Source organism: Dermacentor albipictus, chromosome 3 (assembly GCF_038994185.2).
Source record: "Dermacentor albipictus isolate Rhodes 1998 colony chromosome 3, USDA_Dalb.pri_finalv2, whole genome shotgun sequence".
NCBI classification, from domain to species: domain Eukaryota; kingdom Metazoa; phylum Arthropoda; class Arachnida; order Ixodida; family Ixodidae; genus Dermacentor; species Dermacentor albipictus.
The window spans coordinates 15,968,609-15,990,098 of NC_091823.1; the positions used below are offsets into that span (position 1 = coordinate 15,968,609).

At 44.3% G+C, this 21,490-nt stretch overlaps 2 protein-coding genes across 7 annotated transcripts in view; both read left to right on the plus strand.

The window, feature by feature from the left end:
- Positions 1–10,297, plus strand: part of Ac13E (Adenylyl cyclase 13E) — a 270,901-nt gene extending 260,604 nt beyond the window's left edge. For all 5 annotated transcript variants that reach the window (XM_070535151.1, XM_065451068.2, XM_065451067.2 and 2 more), the window contains one exon: positions 2,067–10,297. In XM_070535151.1, coding sequence (XP_070391252.1) covers positions 2,067–3,959 — 1,893 coding nt within the window. In that variant the 3' untranslated portion in view covers positions 3,960–10,297. The remainder of the gene's footprint in view (positions 1–2,066) is intronic.
- A 1,347-nt stretch (positions 10,298–11,644) lies between these two features.
- nej (nejire) overlaps positions 11,645–21,490 on the plus strand; it is a 93,875-nt gene continuing 84,029 nt past the window's right edge. Inside the window, exons 1-6 of one of the 2 annotated variants that reach the window (XM_065451066.2) lie at positions 11,645–12,357; positions 15,356–15,729; positions 16,249–16,416; positions 16,955–17,221; positions 18,398–18,749; positions 19,410–19,577. In XM_065451066.2, coding sequence (XP_065307138.2) covers positions 12,279–12,357; positions 15,356–15,729; positions 16,249–16,416; positions 16,955–17,221; positions 18,398–18,749; positions 19,410–19,577 — 1,408 coding nt within the window. In that variant the 5' untranslated portion in view covers positions 11,645–12,278. Of the gene's footprint in view, positions 12,358–13,416; positions 13,562–15,355; positions 15,730–16,248; positions 16,417–16,954; positions 17,222–18,397; positions 18,750–19,409; positions 19,578–21,490 lie in introns of those variants that run through there. The other variant, XM_070535150.1, reaches the window with a different exon arrangement.

Consider the following 21,490-nt stretch of genomic DNA (forward strand, 5'->3'; position numbering starts at 1 on the left):
CGCTTCCCTGTGTATCTGTTTCTTTCTACGTCCTCGTTCAGTCGCGCTTATACACTCTAACATGGGTACTATGGTTAGAAAGTTTATAAGTACATATCTGCTGTTGACTTATATGTGACTTCCAAACATGGCCATGACTTCTAGTGTGCTTAGGCTTTAGTAGAGGTATGCAAGACTATGTTCATAAATATCTACTGCTGACTTATATGTGACTTCCAAACATGGCGATAACTTCTAGTGTGCTTAGGCTTTAGTAGAAGTATGCAAGACTATATTCATACTTTTGGCGAAGCCTAGTACATGTGCGTGTTGACAAAGCATATTTTCTTAAATCTTGTACTATCATCACCTTTATGAAAGGTAACACATATAACGCATGACATATATCCTCATCGGCTGCACGTTGCACAGTGCTACAGCAACATGTGAAAACAGATGGAGAGGAGGGCACTTCTGCTACCTGCACACCTTCTTTCATGCTTTCTTCTTAGTGTGCTTATACTGCTCACAGGCAGATAAGAATGTAACAGTGTGATTGGGTGATCATGCTGCCTTTCCTAACTCACCATTTACACCAACTTCCAAAACTGCATAGACAGAGTGCATCCATATCAAATTTAAATAAAACTGTTCTTGTTGGTTGGTGTGCCACAACATAGATGAAGATAAATAAACTTCTGTGATGGGGTTGCAAGCAGAAGAAGGAATGATGCTTTTCTCTTGTTTTGTTTTCACATCTCACCACAATGCCACACAACATGTCGCTAATAAGGCTATTTGCAACATGCTCACATGTTCCCGTTCTACCAGGTGATGATAGCACATACCTTTTCAAGAAGTCATGAAAAGATCAATTCACAGATTGTCACAGAAGAAGTCGATTTGTGTAGGCTACTAATGTTTTGATCTTAATTTGATATTTGCACAGATAAGAAAAAGAATAATTGTAGCTATCAAAGGGAGGGAAAGTGGGGCGTGCATCTGTTGAACTGACTTCTTGTAGGCCTTAAATTCTTTACTGTAGCTGCTTTGATTATGTATATTAAAGCAGTGCCTTTTACAAAACTCATGAAAGTTGGCTACTTCAATGTGGTGATTGCATCCAAACGCAGAAATTAAAGTTAAATGCATAATTTAGTAATTAACTTACTAGATTTTTTGCCTGATAGTTGTCTATGTAGTAAATGGTAGTGTCAGCAAGAAGCAGAAAAATATGTTTGTTTTAAAAATTTGTGTTAAAATTAAAAGAAGAAAATGTCAGAGTATGGCAAGCATAACAGTAAACAAAACGAAGAGGCATTTGGTGCCCCACAGGCACCAAATGCCCATGGGGCACCAAGTGCATTGCCTGGTATACATCAGCTTGTACTTATTTCCAACCTGCTCAGTGCAATGTAGTTGTTTAGCAGTGCGACCACAAAATATGCAAAAGTTTATACGGCTGATGCATTGGTGTTTAATAAAAGGGAGTCATAAATACAGTCACTGGCTATATTTCTTACTTGGCATCTTCACTTTTTTTTTTCTCTTTTCTCAAGTTCTAACACTGATGACGCCATAGATTGCAAGTGTGACATTTTAACGATATGTGGCTTGCATGTAAAAACTGAACAGTAGCATTTAATTGTGATTTCCTTTATTGGTAAACCATCTTTACCAGTCAAACAAATGTAGAGAAAATTTTGCAGTGACTACTCTACCAATTAAACTTGGCTTCCCTCTCTAATGTGCCTAGTAAGCCACTTGTAAAGGCAGTATACTAGCATTCTTGTGTTTGTGTACTGTTTAAAGGCACACAAAGGTTGAATTGTACATTCTTTTCTGAGCAGTCGTGCTATAAGAAAAGAAAAAGATTATGTTTGTCTCTTATGCACAAGCTCATGACACAACTGTTTATGCTTAGAAATCATGTGCTGATATCAGTGTTCATCATTGGTTCAGGAAGACTTGTAGAAATGGATTTCTCCGGGCTAGACCACTGGCACATATATGCGTGTATCTTGCACAAATTTTGTGTTCGGAAGTAGATTTTTTCCATTTTAATTTTTTTGTGTGTGTATTTGCAGCTCCTGGACACTCCAACGCCGCTGTATGCACAGCGGGCCAGTGGTTACTGCTCAAGCTACACGTCCGTGGCAGACACGGGACGGTCCAGTGGCTCTAGCCTGCGTGGCTACAGCATATTCGTGGACCCTGCACTCATGCTCAACGAAAGCCTGTCACGGTTGCGCCACCTCCGCAAACAGTCGGACCTGCAAATGATACGCTGTATACAGCAGGACTCTTGTACCATGGACTACTTCATACGTCCACCTGTGAATCCTGTGACCCTCTTCTTCAATGATTCAGAGATGGAGCGCAACTACCGGCATCGGCTCCATCACCGTGACCTTGCGCCCACTATGGCCTCTGCCTCATTCACCACCTATTTTGACATTTTTGTGGCGCTGGGTTTTTATTTGATCATTATGTTTGCTTGCTTTGTGCTGTTTGATACACCTGTGTCATGGCTATTGTTTTGCCTCTTTGCAACTAGTGTGCATCTCTGCATTTTCATGCTGTGCATCCGTGAAATCTTAGCCACTCGAGGCCATTGGGTAGCCGACTGTTTGGCGCAGATCTACCGTTACTGCACTGAGTGGTACCCTTGGCACATGGTCGGACTTGTCCTGGTCAGCTTCCCCATCGGTGCCATCTTCTCAAATTTCACCTGTGCTGGTGTGCTTTCGACCCCAGAACGTACCAATGCCTTCTGCTATGTTGTCTTCGTCTCTCTTCTGCACTTCTGCAACTTCACCCAGCTCAACTTCTGGCTGCGCTCTCTGCTGGCCACATGTGCAGGAGTAGTTTTAGCTGTCCTCATTGGCTTGCCAGCGTGCCCTTGTCCTTTGCGGACTCCCATTCGTAACGTCACACACCTTGAAATCATTTCTGACCTGGGTGTAGAGCTGCCAGGTGTCAGTTTCCATCGTGATTCATACAGCTGCAACCAGTCAGCCATTTACGAGATAGTACTGCACGTTGTGCTCAATACAATCCTCGTCTGGCTGCTCAATCGTGAGTTTGAAATAAGTTACCGGTTGAGCTTTCATGGCAGTGCCATGGCAGCTCGTGATGAGCAGCGCATTCAGTCTATGAAAAACCAAGCTGACTGGCTCTTGCATAACATAATTCCTCGCCATGTTGCCGAGCAACTGAAGAACACGTCTAAGTACTCTGAGAACCATCGTGATGCAGGAATCATTTTTGCAAGTATTGTCAACTTTCATGAGATGTATGATGAGTCATATGAAGGAGGCAAGGAATATCTACGTGTCCTGAACGAGCTTGTGGGGGACTTTGATGAGCTGCTTTCAAAGCCGCTCTTTCGCAATGTCACAAAGATCAAGACCATTGGGAGCACGTTTATGGCAGCTTCTGGACTGAATCCCAAGCTGCGACGTGAGAATCCACATCCTTTCACCCACCTTTTTGAATTGATGGACTTTGCTATAGCCATGCAACAAGTGATTGAGAACTTCAACCAGAATCTTCTTGAGTTTAACTTTGTAATTCGCATTGGCTACTGCTACGGTGATGTCACAGCAGGCGTCATTGGCACAACCAAGCTCTACTATGACATCTGGGGAGATGCTGTTAACACTGCCAGTCGAATGGATTCCCACGGAGTTCCTGGGCGTATACAGATTCCTGAACACTGCCTTCAGGTACTGCAGGAGCTGTATGTGTTCGAGTCACGAGGTTCAATATATATAAAGGGGAAGAACAACATGAATGTGTACCTTCTTGTAAGGAAGAAAGACAAAGTCTTGTACAGGATTCTTCCATCGACACAGCGGCCAAGCCTTAGTACAGCATCCACAGCAGATGAAAAAGAGAAAGCCGCTCCTCCTGATGAACAAGCAAAAGGTGATGAAGTTGAAAAGGAAGCAAAAAGTGAAGAGGGATTGCCAGCATAATGGTGCGCAGGGCCTAATGTAAGCCTTGGCCCTAAATGATCTTGTCAAGCAAGGTGGATACCGGTGACTGATGTTTTGTCAATATGCAAGCTGCCATACTGCAGTCAACAATCCATATTAGTGGTGACCCAGCAGAACTTGATCAAAATGCCAAGTTTCATGAAATGGCAGTGCTTTGGATGCATGTGGATGTGTGCACACCGCAGTGTGTATGAAGTGTGCCGATTCTCATGTATGTGTGGATGGTGGTGAACGTATGTTTAATGTTCTAAGTACTTCAGCTAACAGACAAAGATAGAATGGTGTGCTGAATCTCACTGAGGATAGTAGTGCTTGGTGTTTTACACAATATTTTCATCCTTGATTTCCACCTTAGAAAGATGAACTGTCAAAGCCAAGACGATGATGTGTTCACAAGACTGCGTTCTGTTAAAGTGAAAAGACAAGTGAACAAAATGCAGTACAGGAAATCTAGAAATGCTTTGGACAGTAGTGTTTTTGTGTAAGAGTCCTTTCGTTGGGTGTTTCTGTGAGCTTTTACACAATGTTGTTTGTTGGCAGCTATATGGGAGATTCACTGAGATGCGTGTTTAGGTAATTGTGATTTATTTTTATTTGTTGTCAGTAATGTTTACAATTTATACTCTTGTTTTTAATACTGTGTCATTTGCATTCGTTGGTTTGCAGGCCTTGCTGCATGGCTCATAAGTTCTCACTTTGTCGTCATTTTTTGGGAGCTCGCTTATTTCTTCCTGTCTGTTGTAGCAGCTGCCAACAGTTGTGGATTTGCTTAACAGGATTCTATTCTTGTTCATCTAGCTTGTCATACATATAGCAACAGTGTCGACATAGGAGAATACTGATACAAAGCACGAGACAGGGGCTGCGTACCAACTGAGACTAATCACAATCGCAAATTGCTTATGCGCATAGTTTTGACGATAAACCTTGGTTGGTTCCTTGCGCTTATCATGTGGTGCGAAATCCAGTCCTTTTCTTTTCAGGACATGCAGCTGTTTAATCCTTTAGGTGCCGGGTGTTTTTCGAAGTGCAAAAAATTCAACTTCTGTCCAAATAACACATTAACAGGCTTTCAATTGAAATGTTATTTAAGGGCAATATGTTTGGTAGAGATTTACAAATGTTCTAAATCTGAAAATTAAAAAAAAATTAGGACTTATGCTACTAATCATTTAATTATAATTAGTGCATCTCAAGCAATATAGACTCTTTGTTGCTGTCATTGTCCCTTGAAGACACCCATAAGTAACATCAAAGTCCCCTGACTCAGAGTTCATAAGAAATAAGGGGTTCTTAGATTTCTGGATCGTTAAAGAAACATGCAGATTTTTTGTGCTGGTTCGCCATGTTGAAAATTGATATATGCAAGCAACACTGATAGTCATTAAGCTTTGTCAAGCCATCTCTTGTATAAAAACAGTACCTACCATAAAAGTTTAGATAATCTAGCTTTTAAGTAGATGGTGGAACCAGTCTACGAGGGTTTCACCTTCGCAAATTATCTCTGGCATGGCCAAGGGTGCGCATCGGTGGCCATGTGATTACACTCAAGCAAGGCACTTAAAGGGCTAGGTAACAATCCTTTTGAGATCGTGATTTCTCCGCTTACGTTTTATTTACATTTTATTATCATCAGCACTTTTCTCGTTTTGTGCTGGTGAATGAGAAAGAGCACACTGATTGCCATGGAATGCATTTTAATGAAATATCCTTTGAGGGACCAGGAAACATGTGCTTAATATACTGTATAGTTTTATTATGTAAGACGATGCTGTTAGCAAACTGGTTGTTTTGGCCATCTTGGCTTGAGGAAGGTGCACCGCGGTTATACATTTTGTAGCAAAAAGAAAAGACTGCTAAAATTTTGTATGGCATAGTCCCTTTATGCCCTTATACACAGAATACAGCACAGGTGGATTTTAGAGTGGATTCATCACAACTTTGATTGTGTTTTGTTTCTCAGAATACTGTGTTAGCATTTACTGACTGAATGGCAGTGCAGGATCTGTTACAAGTGCCAGGTAGTTAATATTGTAAATCACTTTATTTACAGAGCAATTTTTGGTTCTCTAGCTGTGGAACCTAGTGCATTTGGTAACACCATGAGCTGATGGGATGAGCACGGGATGTAAAACGTGCCTCCAATACAGCTTAGAAAGGAGGGGAAAGCCTTGAACATTGCATTGTTCAAGAAGACGGGCAGAAATGGCTTTGTAAAGCTAATCCATTGTTTCATTTGTACCGAAATTTAACAGAAGGGTGGCATTTAACAGAGGATTTTGTAACAATACTATGTCTTGAAGCAATACTGCCTGTTTCACCAAGAGCAATCCTAAAGTGTGCGTTGTCTATAGTGATGCTGGACCAAAAAGAGATTTACGAATTTGAGGGAATGGTGGCATTGTTTGTCAACAGGCGTGCAAAGGCCTGCCACGGAGATGACAGACTGTGTAGCATGGATAAGCAAATGAGATGGATTAGTAAATTCTGGTAGATGGCAGCATCTTCATTCAGAAATGTGGTGTGGTTCACCTAACACATGGCACTGCCATTTCTTTCCCTGACAAAATCTGCATTTTTAGACTGGCAGTGCAGCAGGTGACACATACAGTTGAGCCCAATTACAGTAAACTGCTCGGTGGCACTAGAGCTGTTTGTTAATTAGAAGTTTGTTATAATTGACTTGTCAAAAAAACCTGTAAAGCGATTTTTTGAAGGCAAGAAATATGCTTGGTGAGGGCTTGATTAATGAAAATAATGCATATGGCCCTTATTACCAGAAATCACTAAATGTCTGCTTCAGTAGTGTTGTCCCACTGATTCCTCAGGATCATCGGGCAATCTGTATGATCACTACATGTATTCTAGTGTGGAAAACTAACGACGCATCTCCTACTTTTAACCTTGCAGTGTGACTTTGATTTGCAAAGTATATACTTAGCTTGTAGATCTTTAATGCTGCGGCAACTTCAGACATCATGATTCTGGTATTACATAAGAAGCGATGTGGTCCCAATTCTGACCATTACGTGTACTGCTACTGACATCAAGAATCATGAGGGGGCAAAAAATAAGGTACTATACGAGGATGCTTGAGTGCCAGCGAAAAATAAGAACTAAAGGAAGCGTTAAATGGGTATGAAGATAGCCACTCAGTTCTTTAAAAAGGGAAGCACTTGGTATTGAGGCATTCTTCATGATGATTGGCTGCTTTGAAGTTTGATGCCATTACAAAGGTTGTGGCTAGTATTTTGAATAAATTGCAAATAAGAAGTTATCTTGTGCCAAATTCTGCATGTTTGCTAGCAAAGCTTTTCACGTACGTCTCATTTTATGCCTTGGCTGGTCATTGTGCCCCTGTGTAGCTGTTCCTTCTGCTCATTCTAGCCAAACTGACATGGCGATTGGGCTGTTATCACTTCGTAGGCCTCTTGCAAGATTTGTTAGTTGATGAATTGCTGCTCATACTAGTACGCAAGGTTGTCCTGCAATGGTCTGTTGTAGGTAGGCATGACTGTATTTCGATTCATTCTGAATGAGACTTGTTAGCACTGCGTCCAAGTATTCCATTATACAAAACCCACTGCCAAATGCTGCTTCTGTGTGAAATTTTACTGCGAGCGAGCTCTGGCAGTTGAACCGGTAAACACAGCTAAACTTATGGTCCTGAACTATGCAACATTCAGTATGTACATAGTGAAATTGATCTTTCTTCAGAGTGGTGAAATCAACCTAGGGCTTCTCGCTGCTTTTTTGCAAGTGCTGATGAGCATCCGTGGCATTCTACGGGGTGCCTGGCTTCCAATGCCCAATTCTGAAGATACTGTGAAGAAAAAGCATGATAAAATAATGTGGTGCATGTAGTGAAATGTAGTGTTCCATGGTTAGCAGCTGAATTCATATTATGCCAAGAACAAAAGAGGTGAAATTTTTTGTCTTTGCTGCATTAATGAATGAAGAATCCAACATGTTTTTTTGGTTTAGTTCCTCATTATTCTTTTTTTTTTATGCCGGTATCTCTAGAGCACAGGTTTTAGCTTCTCATTACTGATGACAGTATCTCTAGGGCTTGAATTTGCATTCAAGCTTGATGGTACATTACTGGAAAGCTTTAGCCGATACGTGCACTTTATGGCACTAATGTTTTAGTGAAATACCGTCGTGGAAATGCAAAAAGCAGCCCTGGTGGTAATTCTGGCGATTCTTTCTATGGCTCTGTATTCACTGCAACCAACATTATTGTTTTCATGGTGACACAAGCTTTTTAGTGCCAGACCTTTCCGAACAAAGAAGTGCCACCCAACTGAAGAATGTTGCAGCACATTTTGTTTCGACAAAATATTGCCAGATTCAACCACGAGTGATGCTGGGTTTTTCTTCACGGCATTCCACTATTACCCTAACGTCAAAGAACATGCAGAGCGACTAAAATTCTGCATTGTGTGTTGCAGGAAAATAATGCAATAGGCTAACACAATTTTCTGCTGCTTTGTTCTGGAAGCGAGCACCTGGCTTTGTGACGAACTGTGCGGTGTAATTTTTTTTTTTGTATAAAACCTTTTTGCATTATATGATAATTGTTTTCGATGAATGTTAAGATACAGCTTTGAAGTCTGGAAATTGTGCAGAACAGTGTTTGCAGTGTGTGAAGCTGCGTCACGAGAGCTTAATCGTTCAAGCATGGTTTGCTTGCGCCCGAAGGTTATGTTTTGCCAAGGCACAAGCTTGCATGTTACTGGAAGCACTGTTTTTTCCAGCTGCTGCTGTACAAGTTTGCAGCTGAGGCCAAATGACAAGCCATGCTACCTGTCCTTAATTTACACAACTTTTTACTGGTACTAGATATCTAGGCTTTGTACTTTTCTAAAAAAAAAAGGAAAAGAAATGTTGATGTTGTGCCTAGGGTAGTGAACACACAGTTCAGTCCAAAGTGTTTGCACCTCATGCTAGGGAAGAGTGACTGTCTTCTCAAGCAAAGCATCTAGTCAAGTGTTTTGGCTTTCACATAATGCTGGACAAGCAGTCTATTGTTGATGACAATATCATCTACAAGCAGGCGCTGTGTCATGTGTGGAGGTGCCCGGTATGGAAAGTGTTTGTTACACATTTCAGGCCCTTAGAGGATCTTTTCGCACCATTTTTACACACATATTCTGCCTCACACTCGGGTTGCATTCCAATGGTCCGGATGCACAGCTATGCCTGAAGGCTGAAACACGCCTGTTTGCAGGACAAATGGGCATCCCTTTGGCAATCAGGAAGCAACCCTGGTACCAAGCGTCTCCTTTGCTCTGCCTTGTTAATGTTCTCACAAAAACTCAGTCACAAGTGTCTATAGCACTGCATGCGCTTTTTATACCAATTCCTTCAGAGAAAGCGCCACTTCTGGTGATGTGTGTGTGCTGCCTACTTCGATTTTGTGTGCTCTGTGCTAAATGATATAACAGTATGGTACCCGGTTAACGCACTTCCGTCTCCATGCGATAGAAATGGGCACCTTTGAGATCTTTTTGTGATCCGCCCAAACCCAAATGGCCATCACATGTGGAAAACGCCCAGTATTCTAAAGGTGCCAATGATATCCGTTCCCTGCAAGAAACGTGGAATGAGCACTTGAATGTCACTTTGCACACATCAAAGCACAGTATTACTGCGGCAATTGTGTGTGATGCCAGGCTGTTTGGTTCTTATATCTGTGCTTCTATACAACCTAAACAGAGAAATACAGACAGAAAAATAGAATGAAATGGTGGGACTTTTCTAGTCATGTGAATTTCTGAACTGTTGTTGTGAATGTGGCTGGCAATTACATGTGTGGTGAATCGTGCTCGTTCTGTCCACTTGTGTCCTGCTGCTGACCGCCACCAACTTAATACTACTATTTGCATATCATTACCTTCAGTGTTGGGATCATCTACACATGTATTTGTTAAATGTGATCTTTGCGCTACACCTGAAATGTGTTAAAGGGGGCAGGAAGTCATTTGTTGCTTCTAGATGAGATTGAGTGCTAGTGTGTTGAATCCATTTTTTACTTGTATGTCCTTGCCGATGATTGATATATATATATATTTTTCAGAAGTTCTGTTGTTTTGGTAATGTAAAAAGTATGTTGATATTATTGTCATGTTTTAGGTTTGAGAGTTTAAACATTCACTGGTCACTGCATTCTAAAACAAAGCGGTTGTATTCATATTTAGGTGTATATACATTGAAGATTATGAAAAAGACAAGCTTGTTTTCTATGTACAGTTATATTGTTTTTCAGTCTGTATAGGGGATTCCCAAATAAATTATTTATTCATTTTGTAAATAAAGTGTTCTGAATCATTCGTGGGCTGCTACAGATATTCTGGATGTCAAGGTGAGAAAAAGCTGTGCGGTGAAACCTAAAGTGGTAGTTAAACGAATGCTATGCATGAAGCCTGTCACAGAAAACTTAATTTTGAAAGCGTAAATTTTGTTGAACATGGTGCTGTAGCTTTGGTGTCGCAGAAATGTAAAGGACGCGTTTGGCACAAAAATCTCGATTTTTTGTCAAGCACAAGTACATTGGTAAGCATCTTAACGACTTAATGCATATTTAAAAATTTCCAAAGTTTGAAAATCAATCGTCAAACTACCCAATTCGCGGGAAGTCAACCACTGCTAGGCCAGCTTCGACTACTAGCTGCGTTTACCAGCGCGTTTAGTTTACATTCGACTTGGTTAAAGTGGTGTCATTGACAAAGTTGAAGCATCGTTTGAGTCAATGTAATTTTAACTGTTCCTTCAGACATACTTTTTCCCTAAAAATTTCGCCCTCCGCCCCACCCGTTTAGCCGCCTTCTTCGTGGCTAATCTCCTGTAGTAGTTGCAAGCAAATTCATGCACCGCGCCTGCCTTCTGCTTGTAATACGCATTGCGATTGAGCTTGATCGGGATTGAAGTTATCGGTTTGCGCAAATGAGCAAATCACGATCGAAAGTGCACTGTGCGACACCGGTGCAAGAACTTGTCTGCAGCTGTGTACGGCAGGTCGGTAGCTTCGACTTTACACACCCCGAAATGGCACACTAGTAGCACCTCAATAAGGTCAGGCCCTGGTAAGTATCTCATGCGCGATTTGTATTCTTTGCGCTTCAGTTAAAGCTGCAGTAACGAACCTGCTGGCTGTTGCTGGAACATACACACGGCTGTCCCGGCGATCAGCTGATGCGCGAGCTATCACCCGAGGCAGCAGCGGATGGCGTCTGAGGTTAATACGACTTGCTGTAACTTGCGATTTATATCAACCGCTAATAAATTCGTACGTAGCCGACCCAACCATTTCAATAGTGTTTCTTATCCAGTCAAGCGGAACAGCGCAAGAACTCGCGCTGATGTATGTAGTTACACACAAGGGACCATTCAATCAAATGACCACTACAGAAAGAAACAAAATAAATGCATTAACCACCCCTTCCGAACAATGTGGCTACGATAAAGACGGAAGCAACCAATCGGCAGAATTTATGGCATTTAATACGCGTTTACATACTCCAATTTCGGAAATAACAAGAAATAAAGTCGAGCCATGCGAATGAAACCGCGAACAGCCGACTTGCCGTTCGCAGTGCACCATGGGAGAGCAGCCATTTGCGCCCCACAATGCATCGCTCAACCCGTGTTTTCGGAGGGTCTTCGGAAGGTGCTCGGCAAAGTCCGGAGCGCGTTCGGGATGCCATTACTGCGAGCAGGTAAAAGTGAACCAATGGCGTTCTAGGCATTGCATCACGTGGAAAATTGTGACCAATCACAAGCTCTTATTTCCTTGGCAATGTTTGCTCGGCAATCTTCGTTGTTTTCTCTGACAAGCGTAGAAAAACTTTTCATCAACAGCCGCCATATTGGATGAATAAGGGGCCTAAATTTTCAGGAACTGTGCTCTGAATTTTGGCTTCTTTTTTCGTCTTGGCTGTCGTTTTTGAGACGACTGTTCACCTCCGTTCTTCATGGAGTAACTCCGGTAAGGGATTGGGAAGCCTTCGTCGTGTGATTGCGGCTCCGGACGGCCCGATGCTCGGCAGTGCTTGCCAGGGCAGTCGCGGAGCGTTGAAGTTTTGATGGGGTAGTGCGATGCCGTAGAACGCGAATCATGAAGAGACTGTCCCCGTGCCTTGACCATGAAGAAGAAAATCGGACTGTGCTACCATATATTTGTGCGTGGATTGAACCATCAGATCTTCTAAAAGTGTATTGGTATGTCGAGGGTTTAAATTCTTGATAATCTTCCCCATTCTTGAGCGCATAGGGCATCAGTGGTTTAGGCTTATCAATATGGCTGACCATCTTGTGGATGGGCCGCCGAATAAGCGGCAGAAGTTGGCAGAAACTGGCCTGTCGTCGGACAGCGCAGGTGAGTGCACCATTCCGTTTCTTTTTCATGCCTGAAGTGTCTCGGTGATAATTTCTTTCGCTGAAGCTGTGTCTAACGCTGTGATGCTCTGTATTGATGCACTTGCTCGCTTGTCGCTCGGCAGACCCATGTTTTGGCTCGCGTCTCCCCGTTTTCTGATCCTGCTAGTGTTTGTCGACCGCTTACCGGCGCTACACCGTGCTTGTCGTTGCTAATGTTTAGTCTTGTCGCTGTGATGCTTTCAACTTGTCGTGCGGTTCTGAACGTCGTCCGCTAGCGATGTTGTCCGTAGCTTTACTTCCCCGTGCGTACCGCGGAGTCGTGTTCGTTTTCTGATGGCTGCTATTTCGTCCGAATTGTGAGTGGCGATTTTTGGGTGCATACCTGCGTACAAAAACCAAGGTGGTGTTTCAGACGAGCGGGTAATGCTTTGGCGGAAGAACTATAGAAATTCGCAAGTTTGCCGATGCCACTGCAGGCAGACTGCCCGCTAACCCTAATTGCGTTTAGAAAGTGCTTGAATCGTACCGTTTGTGCGCAAAAATAATTCATTTCTGGCACTGAGTGTTAATGAGGAGCTTGTGAGTATTGTTCTCCTTCGTTCCGCGGCCGAAAAAGATGCATGAACTGCGCTTATAATACGTAGTGTGTCTTCACCCGCGCCCTGTGCTCGCAGCGGGGAATGTTGCTCGGATCGGTTCTTCGGCGGTCCCGCGCACTTGTTCGTGCTCGGGACGCTTCTGTGCTGCGCATCTTGTTTGCATGTCCACCGATTTGCAAAACCTTTCATTCGGGACTGTTCTCACGTGGCTCGCGCTGAGCGCCGTCTCGGGCGTCCCGGTGCCCGCGTCAGATGTTTTAGCGTCTTCTCTTCCTGCTGCCGCCGCCACCGCGAACTCGACCTCTTTGGGCGGGATCGCGGCAAGGTGCCACAGGAGACACGAGAGCGCATTCCCTCTGGAAAATTGCTAACATAATCTTCGCCATCCTCGCGGTAGAGCTGGCCAGTGTTTTCCGAGATCGGCAGGTTTATTGATAAACATTGCAGGGGGGAGTGGCCGCGGGAACAGTCTTATGGAATGCGCCGCGAAAGGCCCGACGTCTCGGACTGACACAGATTCAGGTTGCCGGCCATTTCGTACCTGTCATGATTGGGTCTGCCGAAGCGTAGATCGGGCTCGTGTATCTGGACGGCTGGTGCTCGGTGAGTTTCCGCGGAAGCCGGTAGCAGCCAACGTCGCTGGTGCCTACGAGGCACCGTTTTCAGAACTCTCGGCTCTGTGCCTTCACCATTAAATGCGCTTTAGATGAGCTGTTTACGTTTACCTTAATTAAAATTTTGACTGCCCTCTAGCTCCACAAACATCAGCTTTGCTCTAGTTACTCGGTTGACACTTCCGGCAGATGTAATCAATACCAGCGCCACGAAAACTATTTCATTATTTGTATCAAAACAAAAATTTTCGTCGTGTATAATAAGTCGCAGTTGAACGTGTTTCAATCGTTTGTTGATGGGTCAGTGAAAACTAACTGCTGCAATCGGGAAACTAGGCACAACACTTTAGACATGCGCTTGTTTTGTGAAAGTCATATTTGTAGTGTAAGGTTGTCTTTCATGTTTATCTAGCACAATTAAAAGCTAGGTGGGACATAATCTTCAAATGATGTATTTTAAGTCTACTAGAAATGGCAAAGACTGAAGTGTACAAGTGTGAAAACTATTTAATGTTGGCTGGTAATTTAGTATGTAAGCTGGCAGTGTGCTCCTGTTTTAAATATGCATGTTAATTTATCGCTCATCTCTAGAGCCATTGCCTGACATGAATGCGTAGTAGTGTGAAATCAAAAAGGGCCAGCAGCTACAAACTGCTGTCAGATTGCTTAACGCTTACTTGTCATGTTTCTGAAGGCCAATGCAATCTATTCAGTAGTCTATACGTGGTTAATAAATGACATGTTCAATGTGCTTTTCATAGTCTTTCTGTGCAGAACTATTTAATACTTTTATAGTTAAAATGCTGCAGCTTTTGCAAGAGTTTTGTCAGGCTAAATGGGAGCATTCCATGATGTTCTGCTGCTGTTTTAGCTGTTCTGCCCTTCTTATCAGCATTTCTGGTCATAGCTGTCATCTAAGGTCTAGTCACCACTCATTTGTAACATTTCGATGCTGTGAATTGAGACTTGGCACGTGTAGCATGTCCGACCTGAGGGCCGGGCAGCTTTGGTGGCATTTGAGACGTAGGTAGATAAAGGTTTTAGAGGTATATTGTTGCTGTGTGCATTAAAATGATGCAGTATCTTATTATGCAGTTGAATTTAACCGAACCATCGCACTAGCGCGCACATGTATATGAATGCAGCCGCAGCTTTCGAAAAGCCCCCCCATAGCAGTGCCATTTACCCTTATGTTGTTTTATTTCTTTATAATCTTTCATTTGCACACTTGTGTAGGATTCGCAGGAGGTGTAAATGAAGATGCTGCAGCTTTTATACAGGAGTACATCATTGAATATCGGAGCCATCTTAGGGGTTATCTCATGACAGTGAACAGTGCATGTTGACAAAAATATTTACAGAATGTGCATGTTGGGCAGCATGTTTATTTCGACTGACATGAATTCATAGGCATTCCATGTGCTGCGCTCTGCAGGCTTCTGTGTGATGCTGAAGCAGGAAGGTAAAAGCTGTAGGCATAAGCAGCTGCTATAACAAAAAGTCTTCCAACTTGCTTGAGATCGCAACACAATGCTTTCTGATTTTAAATAATGATTTTTCATATGGTGCACACAGTGCAGCGTGGCAACTGCAGTGCAGGCTATATTGCCCTTATGAGAATGAAGCAGTTCGCTTCAGCTGTTTCACTTTATTCATGATGAATACTTCTATGTCAAGAGTAATTTTTATTGCAGACTTCGTGGTTTGGTATATATGGGCATTTTTCTACTAATTTTGTTCATGAATATTCCAACCATTTTGTTGCTGCTGGTTGTGGTGGCAGATTTCAGCCGGCTGTGGGACCTGGAGAATGAGCTGCCGGAAGAGCTCATGGGTTCAGGAGGGGGCCCACCCCTGGGCGACCTAAGTGGTGGCCCCACCCAGCCGGCGGGTGCTGCCCAGCAGAATGGCACAGGTGGTGAGGAGGCAGCTGGCCAACGGCATCAGCAGTTGTCCCAGCTGCTGCAAAGCAAGGCCAATCATGGGAGTCCCAAAGAGCTGGGTGGGGGCCCCAAGCTGCTTGGTGGGCCTCTGCTCAATGGGCCGATGGGGCCCATGGGCCAGGCAAGACCGCCCCCATCTCTTGGAGGCCTGCTCGGACCAAACTCCCCGCATGGAGGGCCCTCCGGAATGGTTGCACCCCAGCCCGGCATGAAGGTAGGTGCATGGTTATCATCTTGACAGCTGGGAAACATTAACAAAGATGGTTGCAGTGAGGCTACAGCTTTCATTCTTGGCTGTGGTGCTCTGACAAAGTAGAATGTGAAGGTACCCATGTACAGAAATCTTGGGATATGTTAGAGAACATCAGGTACTTTGAAGACAGAAAATAATTCACAGCTTTGTGGTTCTGCAAGTGGCGTAGGTGTTGTAATGTAGGGATTTCTTTTACTTGGTTCTAGTTCTTTGTTATTACTCACTGTTCATGTCGAGCTGGTCTCACTGGGAATGTAGGTGGAGTGCCGTTTGGATTGTTTATGAAACAATAAAACAAAGCATATATAGTCACATTATTATGACCCAGGTGTTTCTTGTGGGCAAAAGAATTCAGTGTTGTATATTGCTTATAAGTGTGTGGCTAGACAGTTTTGCACTATGGGGTATGTTTGCCTGAATTATTTAGTAACCTTTCTTAAATCTAGCAAGGGATGTCAAGTTTGTGTGCATGTATTGCAGGGGCCAGGCGGAGCCATGGGCCCAGCATCATTCCATGGAGGTTATGGCCAAGTGATGTCAATGGGCCAGTTGAGTCAATCTCAGCAGAGGCCCATGGGAGCCAACCTCGGTGCTGCATTAGGCATGCCCCCGCGCTACTCAAGTGTAGACTCATCGCAACTGCAAAATGTGAGCTGCTTGTTATATGCACATTCTTTCTTTTGATGCCACACAAATATCCCTTCAGTCCAAACACTGATTGCTCAATTCTAATGCACTTTTGATTTTAGTGCTGACCCTATTCTCCTGATAGCAACCAGTCACTACTGCACATGGAAACCTGGCTTCACATTAAACCATGACATTAATGGGGGGCAAAATAAGATTCGACCGAAATATGAGCAAGGTCTGGCAACCCTATAGAATCGAAATAGAGATGTTCTATGCAGAATGTTCTTGCTGGCATTTCCAGAAGCAGGAAAAGCTTCAGAAAAAAAAGGAAGAATCATAGGGAGCAGAAAACTAAAAGAACTTTCCGCATTATCTTTTGTGCGTCCTTAATATGTAATTGCTTGCTTGTTTTCAATAAATGGTCATTCACTTTTTAAGTGTCTTTTTTTCTTTATCTGATCACTTCTTGTGAAACCCTGCTAACATTACAGTGTGCACAAACCTTTCCTTAGCTGTAATCTGCGATGCCACTGACTGTGTCCTTCTGCTTGTGCAGCAACATGGGCAGCCACCTCCTCAGCAGGCGCAGCAGCTGGCTGGTCCTCCAATGGGGCAGGCGGCTCCTCCCCCGGGTGTGGCGCCCCCTCAGCAGCCGCCACCTCCACATCCTGGTGGAGGTGGTCCCCCCCTCGGTACACCTCCTGCAGCGGCAGCCCCCTCAACAGCTGACCCTGAGAAACGCAAGCTCATCCAGCAGCAGCTTGTGCTCTTGCTGCATGCACACAAGTGCCAGCGGAGAGAATCCCAGGCGGCTAATGGAGAGGTGCGTGACAACCAAACTAAGTGGATGTCATGTCATAGTTCAGACACAAAGGCATTGTCTGGCCTCGCGCTTGTGGTATCACTTGGAGCAGCTTTCATTGGTCATGCAGGATTGGAAAGCAGTACTAATCCGCCAAATGAGTGAATTTGCTCTACAGAGAAATAGGATAGCAGTGTGGTTGAGTTGGTCGAAGTTCATCACCACCACCGAAATAAATAATTAAAAAATTTAAATGTTTTAAATAAAAAAAAACAGAAATAAAAGAAAATGGGTGGGTGGTTAGTGGAAACTGCTAGCCATGCATCTTTTTTCTTCTCACAATTCGCTTCGGTTGCTTAGTGGCTATGGTGTTGGGCTGCTAAGCATGAGGTTGGTGGATCGAATCTCGGCCACAGCGGCCGCATTTCGAAGGGGGAGCAATGTGAAAACACCTCTGTACTTAGAATTAGGTGCATGTTAAAGAACCTCAGGCAGCCCAAATATTTGGAGTCTCCCACTACGGTGTGTCTCAATCAGATAGTGGTTTTGGCATGTAAAACATAATTTAATTTTTTTTGCAGTACTGCATTTATATCATGCTCTGCAGGTAGCAGCTGAGTTCTGAGTGTTTTCTAGTCACTAGCACGGGAAATTAGGTGATTATCGTTGCATACCAATACGATGTTGCATGATGCGCAAGCAGTATTTGATGACAGTGAGTCATTGCTAAATGCTTCCTGCCTCATTTTGTTCCTCCATTGATTAAAAATAGCACAATTGCCTGATGGCCAACAACAAGCTTGTTTTCATCATTGTGAGGCATAATTTTCCCATTTGCACCATTTACCCTGTCGTTCGTACTGACTGGCTGTCAGTTCTGCAAGAGCTAGAACAATACTTTTTTTCTGTGAACACTGTGAAGCAATTTTATTTGGAAGTGATTAATAAAAATGTGAGCCTGCACTATGTTGATTGATAACAGCAAGTTCTCTGCTGTGAAGACAAGAGATGGTTTTTGTAATCTGTAAATATGGGTATAAAACTGCCTTAACACACAACTGCAACTTAGTGTTAACAGTGCACTTCAGCCACAGCATTTAGAGAATTTGCACCATACCAAGATTAGATCCACGAGAGTTGTTTTACTTGCATATACATGCATCCGTCGCACAAGACATGTTTCCATGTGCCATGCAGGTTCGCCAGTGCGCTTTACCCCACTGCCGGACAATGAAGAACGTGTTGAACCACATGACCAACTGCCAGGCAGGCAAGGCTTGCCCTGTGCCCCACTGTGCGTCCTCACGGCAGATCATCTCTCACTGGAAGAACTGCACGCGCAACGACTGCCCTGTCTGCCTGCCCCTGAAGCAAGCCTCAGATCGGCGGCAGCAGCAGGCTGGTGCTGCAGTGCCGCCTGGCCAACAGGGGCAGGGCCCTGCACCGGCTGACATGCAGCGTGCATACGCTGCCCTGGGCCTTCCCTACAATGCAGCTGGCGGGGCCTCCGTTGGCCAGCTGGTCAACAGGGGGCAACCGGTTGCTCAGAGTGAGAATTGTTTGCACGTTCTTCACTAAAGAGAAAATTAAGTTGAGCTATGTTAGTAAATAATTCTTCAGTACCATAGATAGCCACTCTTGTCTTGAGGGGGACGTCTTGGTGAGCCAGAAAAAGAAACACACACACAAAAGAACAAAGAATTGGTGGTAACGTCATATCGTAGTTTCCGCAAAAGTATGCCTTGAGGTCATGGGTTTTGTTCATCGCTCGAACCTGGTAAATTTTTTTTTAATAATAAAGAAGGTCTACATTGTACAAGCACAGTTGGCCTTTCTTGTGACTTCGAAAATATAAATGTGGCCCTCGTGATTAAAATGTGCAGCTAGCACTTCGTTTTCATTTGAATGATGACAAATTGGTTCGGATAGTGGGCAGTGCAGACAAGTGCACTTGAGAATTAGAAAAAGGGTCTGTTCACTTCTGAGACTTTTGTCTTTCTGGGTGCACTTCGAACTGAATGCTACAATTTTCTTATGCAGTGAAATTTGTGAGTGGGTTCCTAGATTGACAGGAATGATTTGCTTCTTTCAGATGTTGAAAAACTATCCTTAGAGTGCAGTCCTTAGTCAAAGTCCTAAGAGGGCAGCTTCTCATTGAATAACATGGCACAAGCGTTATCTTTCTTTATTTTCCGCTCTGTGTGTGCAGTGAATGACCTGCAGGGGCCACCTGGGCCTAGCCACTGCAGCCCGCAGGATCTGCTCACAGGGCCGAGCCCCAACTCCGTAGCTCCACCTCAGGGGGCTGCACCAACTGTGGTCTCCTCCATGACTGCTCAAGCACCCCAGAGGCCTCCCCTGGGACCTGCCACTCAAGGTAGCTGTTCACTGGCATGTGGGGTGTTTCTGAAAGGATGGTCACATTACTGCATAGGGGCGGAGTGTTCACTTACAGGGTGTGGTCAGCAGTGTAAGGATGTTGAAAAATGCAAAATCAGATTTTGATGATGTGTCTGAAAATTTAAACCGATCAGCCTGTTGATGTCGGCCTCATGGCCTGCATGCTCATGCGGCATACAGTCTAATCTTGGAGGCACTGGTGCTGCTTTTGTGGCTACAACAGCTACCGCGAAGCAGCCATTAGCACGGAAAAGCGCTCGGGATGTTGATGTATCGTTCCCATGGCTGCAACGCCTCGCCTGTGGCTGTGCAATTTTTAAGGGGGAAGGGCGGGGAGTTTAGAACTCTTTTGTTCCTTGGCAGAAAGGGCTGAAATATGGCCCGCACACTGCACATTGCTATAAAAAGACAAATACAGTGAAACCTTGTTAAGGGGGGACACGGGTCTTTGGTACGAAAAAATAGCGAAAGAAACCGACTTTTTTAAAATGGTGTTTCTGAAATCTACAGCCCTTTTTACACAGTCAGACCGAACTTCTAAACTGTTTGATCAGTATTTTAGCTGTAGCATTGGTTCATTTCAGTGATACTAGCAAAATTTGAATGTAAAATTGAAAGTTTCTTTTCTTTTCAAAGAAAAGAGGGTGCCAAGACAAAAGGCGAGAGCAAGGTCACAAGGTCCTGGTCACCCGTAGAACAGCTGGCATTGTGCACAAGCACTTCACAACAAATTCAGCAGCAAAATTTGAGCCAAATTAATACTAAAACGGCACTTCTCCTGCGAAATGCAGCTGCCGTTTCACGCATCATAGCGCCTACATTTTGGTCTCATATTAAAGGGCGGTCTTTTTTCTTCAATTTCCTGCCAATGCAGGCTCTGTGCAGCCACTGGATTCCTTCAGTTACCGCGCCAAAGAAGGGTCCCACCGCGCTCTCTTATTCGTTGTTGAGCGCACGTGACTTGAGGGCGCCATACGATTGGCAGAATTCCTTCCTGGTTGTCTGCTCCCTGCTTCAGTCGGCCGTGCGCCATCCGCCGTATTGCTTTAGCATCAGTGTCTGCTGCGCGATGGCCCATTTGGGAAGGAAATTCCACACGAGGAACAAGTTTGGTGGAAGAAAGGTGCAACGTACATTTGATGGAGGACTGCAAGAAGCGCTCTGCAACCCAGCAAACCACCGAAATCGTGGCGCTTGCCGGCACTATCGCCGATCTGATCGCCGATAACTCCGGTGTAGGCCTAGGCCCAACAAGCCCTCCACCCTCTTCGCCTGCCGGAGGTACCGGTAGCGGGTGTCACGACATGAAGTTTCTGCAGCCCGTAGAATTGGAAGAGGCCAAAAGGAAAATGCAAGAAAAACTGCAGTGCCTCTCATCAACTCCCGCAACGGAGAGAAAGCGAGATTTACTAGGTGATAGCACCGATACTGCGGCACGCCCCTTTGACGGGACTGTGTTTACCATTGTGTTTAGATGCAGTGAACACTATGCTTGTGGTGGCCAATTGCAAAACATGTAGCGGGGACTTATAGTCTGAGAGGAGCATGAGGAGCTTGCTGTCAAGTTGCTTCTTACGTGCGTGAGCTACAATGTGGTGTCGTCGAAGTGGAGCTCGCCGCTCGTGCGCGGTGCACAAAAAGCGAACCCGTTTGCTGTGAACGTTCTCGCCGCTCGCGCTATGCAGGCAACTGGAAATCGCCAAACAGCCCTGAATTACCGTATTTACTCGATTCTAAGCATCCCCTTTTTTTCACGATCGCGATGCCTAAAGTGAGGGGGGGTGCTTAGATTCGAAAAATCTATAATGACCCCACCCCCCCTTGCCCTCTTTTCGCTGCGACATCACGACGAGACGGGTGCGATAATAACATTTTATTTTGCAAACATTC